General features: G+C 48.5%; 1 protein-coding gene across 4 annotated transcripts in view; it reads right to left on the bottom strand.

Moving 5' to 3' along the window:
• Positions 1 to 242: 242 nt before the first annotated feature.
• The window catches only part of LOC110495570 (trafficking kinesin-binding protein 2), a 49,488-nt gene continuing 39,500 nt past the window's right edge, over positions 243 to 10,230 (bottom strand). For 3 of the 4 annotated variants that reach the window (XM_036951732.1, XM_036951731.1, XM_036951733.1), the window contains 8 exons: positions 8,794 to 8,931; positions 7,330 to 7,409; positions 6,826 to 6,996; positions 6,306 to 6,610; positions 5,463 to 5,657; positions 4,638 to 5,009; positions 4,162 to 4,261; positions 243 to 4,034 (listed from right to left, as the gene is read on the bottom strand). In XM_036951732.1, the coding sequence (XP_036807627.1) occupies positions 3,209 to 4,034; positions 4,162 to 4,261; positions 4,638 to 5,009; positions 5,463 to 5,657; positions 6,306 to 6,610; positions 6,826 to 6,996; positions 7,330 to 7,409; positions 8,794 to 8,931 (2,187 nt within the window). In that variant the 3' untranslated portion in view covers positions 243 to 3,208. The other variant, XM_036951734.1, reaches the window with a different exon arrangement.

The following is a 10,230-nucleotide window of genomic DNA, read 5'->3' as shown; positions in this document are numbered from 1 at the left end:
CTATCACCGCTTTATATGACATAATTTAACGAGAATTAGTTTGTTTCCTAAACATTTACAGAACAGCCCAAGTGCTGCACTTCTGACAAACAAATTACATACAAACACTAATAGAAGACTGAACTGACAAATGGTGTCACACACACACACACCACACACACACCACCCACACACCACACACACACCACACACACACCACACACACACACGTTATAAGACAATAAATATAAGACAACCAAATAATTTATCATTTCCTTTATTAAAGCAAAAGCACCAAAAAGGTCATCTTGGGTATTTTATGAAGCATGGAGGATATGAAGCATGGAGGATATGAAGCATGGAGGATATGAAGCATGGAGGATATGAAGCATGGAGGAGAGGCGCCAGGTTGAAAACCAATAATGGACACTTCCAACTACACAGAGCCCATAACAACCTGCACCATCACCCATCAGCTACATTCAATAGAGCCAACGGTGTGAATCATAGAACTAGATTCAATAGAACGAACAGCCTCTCCTCCTATACCCCCCCCCCAGAGCAGAAAGCCTAGTATAAAACTGATGCTCTTTCCTCGTGGTTACATAGGTAATAGGTATTACAACACACAGAAGCCAACACAAAGCATTTCACTGTATTTAAAAATGAGTTTTGGTTTGCACTGATATACAGTTTTAAAAACATGACAGCTTGGATTCCCTTTTCAATGGTTCATCACACAATGGAGGCACAACAAAACATCTAAAATAAATGTCTACATGAAATGCTAAATAACTTAGATAATGATACAGTATTTGATGCTATAACCTAGTCTAAATATCAATATTTGTCACTAATAATATTTCCTAACTAGTGATCTCTGTAAATCAGGTTAAAAAGTGCAGTACATGAGTGGGACAGGTCATATGGACGGACGGTAAGGAAAGAGGCATAGCAGGGACGTCTGAGAGTCACACCAGGGGTCAAGTATGGGTCAAAGGGCACCGGGTCAAAGGGTCACACACTAGTCTAGCTAGCTTGAAATACAGAACCTGTCTTGCTAGCATTCCAGGTCATGTACTCTGTGTCATGTGAACACAGACAGGTACCCAGGCTCTAGTCTAGGCCCTCCCCACTACACACTCCAGTAGACCTGAAAGGAATAACAATAGTGGATTTGTTTGACCTTGACCTCTGATAGGCTAGCTGGAATTTCCCCAGAATGCTTAGGCTCTGCCGCTACACCCATCAAGTCCTTTCAGATTTAAAATAAACAGCATTACAGTGGAAGGTACTAGAGGCCGTTAGTCTCATAGCTGTTCAATATCACACAACACCATGCTGCCCTCTACTGGCCGCTGAGTGAATAGAGTACCTTTAAAGTCCATAACCACAGTAATAGTGAACCATACATGAGATGAGACTCAGAGCTAACCTGCATCAAAACATAGTACACCCACTACTACCTAGGATGCTGATGGTTCCCCGTTTGGGACCAAACCTCTTGTACCAGGAGCATGTTGAGGAGGTAAACGTTGTGGAACGTTAGAACTGTCTAGAATAGAGCTGACGTGATTCCTTATGTCAGAGGCATAGTTGTTCTGCATATTTTTCTACTGGAACATTCCACAATGGTGTGCCCTAATGAACGCAGACCTGAGCACGCCATGGGCCTGAGATAAGCGACTACCATGTTCTCCGTTTCCAGTCAATAACCTTGTAACCTTCCATCCCAAATCGACCTCTAAGCCCTATGCACTTGTGGGGAGTCTGTCAGGATTTGACAGGTGTAAGCAATTTGGTAATACATCTACCGTGCCCTCTGATAGGCTAGGTGGAAGTTTCACCATATTGGTTATACCAATCAAATCCTCTCAGATCTCCACAAGCTGAGGAATAGTCCATCCCAGCTGCATCCTAGCCTGGTTCCAGATCAGTTTGTGCTGTAACATGACAATGACAATAGGGGTATGGCAAGACCGCACAAACAGATCTGGGGCCAGGCTAACGGCATCCAAAACAAAACCTACCAATCCCACTCAGTGTCTAATAAAATATACACATGGCTTTAAACCAGAAACACCCCAACAGTACAAACAGGCTTCTCCTTTAAAGCTTTACAACCTCTTCCTTATGGGAGACCTGAGGAGGAGCAGCCTCGGACCTGTCAGTCAGACCACTACAGCCAATCACGCTGCACGGCTGGGTCCTACCCACCCCCAGAGGGCCAGGTGCATGCTGGGACCTGTAGGCAAAGAAGTGTGTCGTTTTCAGGACATACCATGCATTTCAGAGACTGGTTGTAGCCTATTACAATGCACAGAGAGAGTTGCCCCTGACGACAGCAAAGCAAAAGGATCATTGTATTAGTAGTAACACTGGGAAGGCTAGATTGTAGTTCCCTAGCAACGGGCTGGCAGTAGTAAGGTGCATGGGCACCAGCCTAGTTCCTAAGAGAAGCTAAGGGGCGTAGCGAGTCTAGCTAGTGTATACACATGAAAAACTACTCTACTGCTTTTAAAAATGAACTTTAGAAAGCTATTCGAACTACAGAACAACAAGCCCCTAGACATTGAGGCTCTGGAGGCTCAAGCTCTCTCTTTACACTGCTCTTCTCTCATCCCCCCTCATCACTGTCCTCCTCGTCTCCCTCTCGTCTCTTTCTCTTGTTTGTTCTTCCTCTCCTTGACATTCTGTCACATTCTGCCACTTCCCCTTTTTACCTCTTCTTCCCCATCCCTCTAAACATTCTCAAGCCCTCATCAACTTACTTATCCCCTCGGTCATCTTCCCATCTATTTGAGCATCCAGAGCCTCACAGATGAATAACTACTGTAGCAGGGGCAGAGCAGAAGAGAGCAGGGAGAACGTCTACCTACAGCGCTCCTAGAGGGCTGGAGGGGGAAGGCAGGCAAGGCTAAGAACAGCTAATAAAGCCCTTTGCAGGCAATCTAAGGCTTTTAAAATGGCATATACACCGTGGCATTAATGCACATTTCCATTTTTAACAATATTGTGCTTTTAAAAAGAATTTATAAAAAGGAGAGGGACTTTTTCCCCCCACTTGTTGCCCTTTTCTTCATCGAATATCAGTCTAAAAGAGATGTGGAGAAGGAGCAAGGCAGGGAGGGGTGGAGGGAGGAAAGAGGAGAGAGGGTGTGGGCCCAAATGCTTCTGTTCGGTGCTGGCTCCCCTCCAAACCCTGTCTCCCTGTAGTGTCATAACTTCTTCATGGTTTGAGTGAAGGGGGTGGGGCATGGGAGGTGGAGGCGGGCCTAGAGCGGACAGAGCGCTGCCCCTTCAGGTTGCCCCAGAGGGGTGGGGCGATGGCTAGGGAGGTGGGTGGCTGAGGTGGGGCCTGGCCCAGATGGTGGGAGGGGCTTCCCCGCGTCGCTCCACTCATAGCGGGGAGGCTCTGGTTCCGCCGCAGGCCGTCCAATAGGCTGCCTCCGCCTGTGGCTAGGAAGGTGGCCGAGTCCTGACGCACCAGGCACTCTGACAACGGCTCCACCCCCTGGGGAACCTTGACCAATCCCAGCCGGCGTAGCCTCTCGACTAAGTTTACATTGATGGGGTCGGGTTTGGCTTTGGATTTGATTCTGGGGCCGTGGCTGAAGCTATGTGAGGTGGGGTCGGGGCTGGGGAGGTTGGGGCGATGGGTGCGGCCAAGCTTCAGCCCATACACATCCTGGAGGAAGAGCTCGGCCGGACGCGACGCCAGGAAGTTGTCACAGGTGGCTGGCGCCGAGGCGCGGGACTCAAAGGGCACAGGCGAGGGGGTCGGCGAGTGGGACGGGGAGTTGGGGGGCGTGCTGGGGAGGAGACGCTGGGGGAGTGGGGCTTTAAGGTGAGAGGGAGGGGGGGCATCGGCGGTGGAGAGGGAAGCAGAGATGCCCCTCTCCAGGACCAGCTTGGCCAGGCCACAGGGGGCGGGGGGACGGCGAGGGGGGAAAGAGTCCACCCCCAAACTCAGCCTGCAGGGGGTCACCGGGGTGCTGGGGCCTGTCCTCATGGAGCTGGGAGTGTACTCTGAGACAGAAGACTGACAGTGGGAACTGAGAGAGAGAGACAAGACAATGTCACACAGCCATGTCATAAACACTACAGCACAAACACACAACACCAATCACCTTCATAGGCGTGTGTGTGTGTGTGTGTGTGTGTGTGTGTGTGTGTGTGTACCTGGAGGTGACCTGGGTGATGTCAGAAGGGTGCAGGATGCGGCAGGTTGTAAAGGTGTAGGTGGAAGACGTTGAACTCTGACATTTCCCCGGGTTATAAACTGAAGAGACAAAACACACCATTCAAACATTCCATCACAGACCAACGGCTTCCAATAACGGCCCTTTTCAGTTCCTTATCTTGTGAAAGAAGATGATGATTGGTTAAAGGATGTAATCCGTAGTAAGGGGAAACCACTGGTCGCTCCACCACGTTGTCATGGTTGTTGTTGCTGGGCTGGGGAGCGTCGGGCAGCATGGTGAAACTAATTGTGCTCTTCAACGGCGAGGACGATTATGTCAGAGGGGAGAAACAGTCTCCGTTGATTAAAATAACTTATTTGGTGTTTTCATATCGCAAACGGACACGGCTGTTTCACCATTAAGGATTCCAGCTATAACGTTAAACTTTTAATGTTAAATCTTTTTTAAACTTACCTGACGAGGAGGTTGTAGCAGTAAGACTGGTGACAGTCAGGCTCTGGGATTGGACAGGAGCCATGGACGTTACACTGACGGGCAGAGCCAAGAGGGCCGGGACACTGATGATGTCACAGGGGGCATTAGAGGTCATAGGGAGGTCACAGGTGATCGGGATTAGAGGGAGCTGTGGAGAGCCTGGTACTGGTACGAAAACGGGAGAAACGGGAGACACCGGTGGCCTGTTCAACGGCAAACGCTCCCTAATCCTTTCCCTGTTCTCCTCCGGTGTTGATGAGTACTGCACCTTGAAGGTGATCCCTCCTTCCTCCTCCTCTTCCTCCTCTCCCTTCTTCTCCCAGGCGTCTGTCCCTTCCTTCCCTCTGTTTCCTGAAAAGTCCCAAACCTTTGTTAGTGAGACTGCTAAATGATTTTAAATCAATCGTTTACAAAAAAACTATTTTCATAATTATATGAATAAGACATATGTAGCACATTTTCATTTTCAATACCCAGTCATTTTACAATAGGAGAGATATCTATCTATATATCTATCTATCTATATCTATATATATATATATAAAATACCCAGTCAGTCATTTTACAATAGGAGAGATCTATCTATCTATCCTACAATGTGATTTTCTGGATTTTTTTTCTCATTTTGTCTGTCATAGTTGAAGTGTACCTATGATGAAAATTACAGGCCTCTCTCATCTTTTTAAGTGGGAGAACTTGCACAATTGGTGGTTGACTAAATACTTTTTTGCCTCACTATGTATGTATGTATGTATGTATGTATGTATGTATCAATTGTGAAATGTACATAGTGAATAAAAGTACCTCTCATGTCATATTTCTGTTCTTCGTCGCCTCCCTCTTCGTCTTCCTCCAGGTCAGTGAGGCGGTAGACGGTGTCGGCGAGAGCATCATGGGGGAGGGGCCGAAAGCCCTTGGTGACCACGCCCGGGTGGGGGTCCAGGATGGTGCCCAGGTGGGGCATGGCCAGCTGCTGCCAGTGGTGCAGAGTCAGAGAGCCTAGAGGGGTCAGAGGTTAAATGTTAGGGATCAGGCGTCAAATGCGTTACTCACAGATGACAATTAGGAGTGTTACAGTTGACAGATATCATAATGTGACCAAGTGGGTTCAAACTCTGGTCTCAGGGAGCCTAGAGAGGGCAAAGGTTAGAGGTCAGGGATCAATGCGTTACATCACAACTAAACTAAAACTCCTAATTAATATCCTAATTTCAAGAGTACCAGTATACAGATATGATAATATAGACATCATAGATATTGGGTCAGGAATAACTCCTGGATAGATATCATAGCTTTTGGCTGCATTCCAGGCCACCTACATTCAGGAACCACATCTCTAAGGGTGTGTTTAGACAGGCAGCCCAATTCTGATCTTTTTCTCACTAATTGGTCTTTTGTCCAATCACATCAGATCTTTTCACATCAGATATTGGTCTATTGACCAATCACCTCTGATAAAATCGTGACAAATTATCAGATTTGGGCTGCCTGTCTAAACGCAGCCTAACATACTGAAATCTGATGCCTGACTGCAAAAGATGATGTGGCATTCAATCACTGGTAGATTTGTGCAGAGGGGTTGCTTATCGCACTGCCTGGAACGCGCCCATTATCATGACTACACTTAAAGCATGAACGTATCCTTACCCTCCATGGGCTTGACGATCTGCAGCTTCTCAGGCAGGAAGGTCTTAAAACAGCTGGACGAGACCGAGAACTCTGATAGGTTGGTGAAGGATGACATGACGCTGCTCATTGGTGAGCTGTAGCCACTCCCCTCCACATCCGATTCCGGCCCCCCAGCCAGGGCCTCCAGCTTCTTGTCGCGTTCCGCCTGGAAGAACTGCCGCTCGCACAGGAAATTCTGCCGCCGCAGGGAGAGGCGGTGCAGCGCCGACACGAGGTCATTTCCTCCTGGTGCGCCAGGCTTGCCGAGCGGGACCTCCTCCCTACTACAAAGACAGACACGCAACACAAACACATGCTTACCCAAATATACTCCTCTGTAGGCTCTAAATTCACTGAAATAGGTTTGAATTAAATAATATCAAATAATATGCTTTGAATTCTCTCACATATTGTTGCCACTGACTCAATGAATCCACTACAGTCAATACGGGTGCTTTAGGCTGCAGGTCTAACAATCAGGATCAACCTGGGAACTCACTTGGCGCGGCCGTGGGATTGGTCGATCCCCTGTGCGGACAGGAAGGGCTGGGCCGTCATCACCAGGCAGCTGCCTCCCGAGCCGGGGATAGGGGGCGTGGCCATCGCCGCAGCTCGCTCTACCGACTCGTTGACCACGCGTACAGTCTGAAACACCTTCTTCTGGGAAACTCTGGGGACGGGGAGAGAGGGAAGAAGAGAGGAGAGGAGGTAGAGAGGAGATGAAGAGAGAAGAGGAGGAAGAGAGGGGAGTTAGAGGAGGAGGGGAGTTCGAGAAGAGGAAGAGAGGAGGGGAGTTAGAGGAGGAGGGGTTAGAGAGGGGAAGAGAGGAGGGGAGTTAGAGAAGAGGAAGATAGGAGGGGAGTTAGAGAGGGGAGTTAGAGAGGGGAGCTTCTGCTTTGATTGCTTTTGCTCTTCTATTTGTGTGTGTGTTTGTTGTTGTCGGTGTGGGTGTGTGTGTGTGTGTGTGTTTGTTGTTGTCGGTGTGTGTGTGTTCTATACTCACTTCTGGTCCTGGAAAGCCACCTCGTCCTCGACACTCAGCTCTCTCCTCATGGTGCCCTCAATCTCTGCTGCCAGGGAGTCCTGAGACACAGTCATTTACACTCATTAATAGGTACACACACTATTGGGCACACGCACACATATTCACACATAAATAGGATTGACACACACACATACACACACTATGGATATGCATCTTACCCTTTAAAGATAATTTGATAGATACCTAGATACATGGGCTTCAATAAGATACAGGAACGATACGTTTTAGTTTGAAATGATTGGGTTTAATTAGAGAATGAATCGATGCACTGACATTTGCTGCATAAACACATTCATTTTCCATTCTAAATACAAATCTGCTGCGGATGGAGCTCATGAGCTGGCCCTCTCTGAGCTGGCCCTCTCTGAGCTGGATCTGTCTGAGCTGGCCCTCTCTGAGCTGGATCTGTCTGTGCTGGCCCTCTCTGAGCTGGATCTGTCTGTGCTGGCCCTCTCTGAGCTGGATCTGTCTGAGCTGGCCCTCTCTGAGCTGGATCTGTCTGAGCTGGCCCTCTCTGAGCTGGATCTGTCTGTGCTGGCCCTCTCTGAGCTGGATCTGTCTGTGCTGGCCCTCTCTGAGCTGGATCTGTCTGTGCTGGCCCTCTCTGAGCTGGATCTGTCTGAGCTGGCCCTCTCTGAGCTGGATCTGTCTGAGCTGGCCCTCTCTGAGCTGGATCTGTCTGAGCTGGCCCTCTCTGAGCTGGATCTGTCTGAGCTGGCCCTCTCTGAGCTGGACCTGTCTGAGCTGGCCCTCTCTGAGCTGGATCTGTCTGAGCTGGATCTGTCTGAGCTGGCCCTCTCTGAGCTGGATCTGTCTGAGCTGGCCCTTTCTGAGCTGGCCCTCTCTGAGCTGGCCCTCTCTGAGCTGGCCCTCTCTGAGCTGGCCCTCTCTGAGCTGGCCCTCTCTGAGCTGGCCCTCTCTGAGCTGGCCCTCTCTGAGCTGGCCCTCTCTGAGCTGGCCCTCTCTGAGCTGGATCTGTCTGAGCTGGATCTGTCTGAGCTGGATCTGTCTGAGCTGGATCTGTCTGAGCTGGATCTGTCTGAGCTGGATCTGTCTGAGCTGGCTCTGTCTGAGCTGGCTCTGTCTGAGCTGGATCTGTCTGAGCTGGCCCTCTCTGAGCTGGATCTGTCTGAGCTGGCCCTCTCTGAGCTGGATCTGTCTGAGCTGGCCCTCTCTGAGCTGGATCTGTCCGAGCTGGATCTGTCTGAGCTGGCCCTCTCTGAGCTGGATCTGTCTGAGCTGGCCCTCTCTGAGCTGGATCTGTCTGAGCTGGCCCTCTCTGAGCTGGATCTGTCTGAGCTGGCCCTCTCTGAGCTGGATCTGTCTGAGCTGGCCCTCTCTGAGCTGGATCTGTGTTTTGGTGAATCGTTACATCCCTAACACACACACACACACATACATTACAGAAGGTATATATCTCACCATGGGGAAGAGTCCGTAGGGCAGGTGTCGTCTCATGCCTGCAGACGGAGTGTTCTTACTGCGCAGCTCCTTGATTTCTTCCTGAGACTCATGTAGCATCCCCACACACTCTACATTACGGTCCGCTAGCTCATTCAGCTATACAACACAACACAACATAGTTAACCCTCCGCTAGTTGGTTCAGCTACAAAACACAACATAGTTAACACTACTGCTAGCTGGTTCAGCTATACAACACAACATAGTTAACCCATAAGCCGGGGGGGGGGGGGATAATAATCCAACACAGGTCAATGACCCAACACACCTCCAGGCTGTGTAAGGGCTATTTTATCAAGAAGGAGAGTGATGGAGTGCTGCATCAGATGACCTGGTTTCCACAATCTCCCGACCTCAACCAAATTGAGATGGTTTGGGATGAGTCGGACCACGGAGTGAAGGAAAAGCAGCCAAAAAGTGCTCAGCATATGTGGGAACTCCTTCAAGACTGTTGGAAAAGCATTCTAGTTGAAACTGGTTGAGAGAATGCCAAGAGTGTGCAAAGCTGTCATCAAGGTAAAGGGTGGCTATTTGATTTGGGTGGCTATATTTTGATTTGTTTAACACTTATAATATGTATTATTTCATAGTTTATGTCTTCACTATTATTCTACAATGTAGAAAATAGTCTAAATAAATAAAATCCTTGAATGACTAAGTGTTCTAAAACATTTGACCGGTAGAGTACGTGTTCCACAGAGGGTCAAATTAGTGTGTAGCCCAGACTGATCAGACACTACAGGCAGATCGACTGTACTGAGACTCGTGTGGGGGGGTCGTAGAGCAAAACGGAGAACACCATCGTGTTACTGAGAGTAGTCTCATCTTTCCATAGAGGTAATAGTTTTGTAGTCCAAACCGGTCGGACGCTACAGATCATTCTGTGACAATAACTATTTTCAAGATGTCTCATGGTCTGACAAACACCACTCTAGCACTGTCACCTTTCACCTCAGATGTGGAAGTGTGACATACAGTATACACATGCGGTGGAATGAGATGCATCTAATGCAAAAGAACAGATATCTAACACTTATCTTTTATGGGGATTTTCTTTGTTAGCTAATTAGATTTCAGCTGGGGCAAGGACATTGACCTTAGTTTTTTTTACCCCAAACACAGTTAACCCTCTGCTAGCTAGTTCAGCTACACAACAACACAGTTAACCCTCTGCTAGCTGGTTCAGCTACACAACAACACAGTTAACCCTCTGCTAGCTGGTTCAGCTACACAACAACACAGTTAACCCTCTGCTAGCTGGTTCAGCTACACAACAACATAGTTAACCCTTTGCTAGCTAGTTCAGCTACACAACAACACAGTTAACCCTCTGCTAGCTGGTTCAGCTACACAACAACACAGTTAACCCTCTGCTAGCTAGTTCAGCTACACAACAA

The sequence above is a fragment of the Oncorhynchus mykiss genome, chromosome 18 (genome assembly GCF_013265735.2).
Source record: "Oncorhynchus mykiss isolate Arlee chromosome 18, USDA_OmykA_1.1, whole genome shotgun sequence".
Taxonomy (NCBI): domain Eukaryota; kingdom Metazoa; phylum Chordata; class Actinopteri; order Salmoniformes; family Salmonidae; genus Oncorhynchus; species Oncorhynchus mykiss.
The sequence above is the reverse complement of the archived record's forward strand: the minus strand, read 5'-3'. Positions and strand labels throughout refer to the sequence as shown.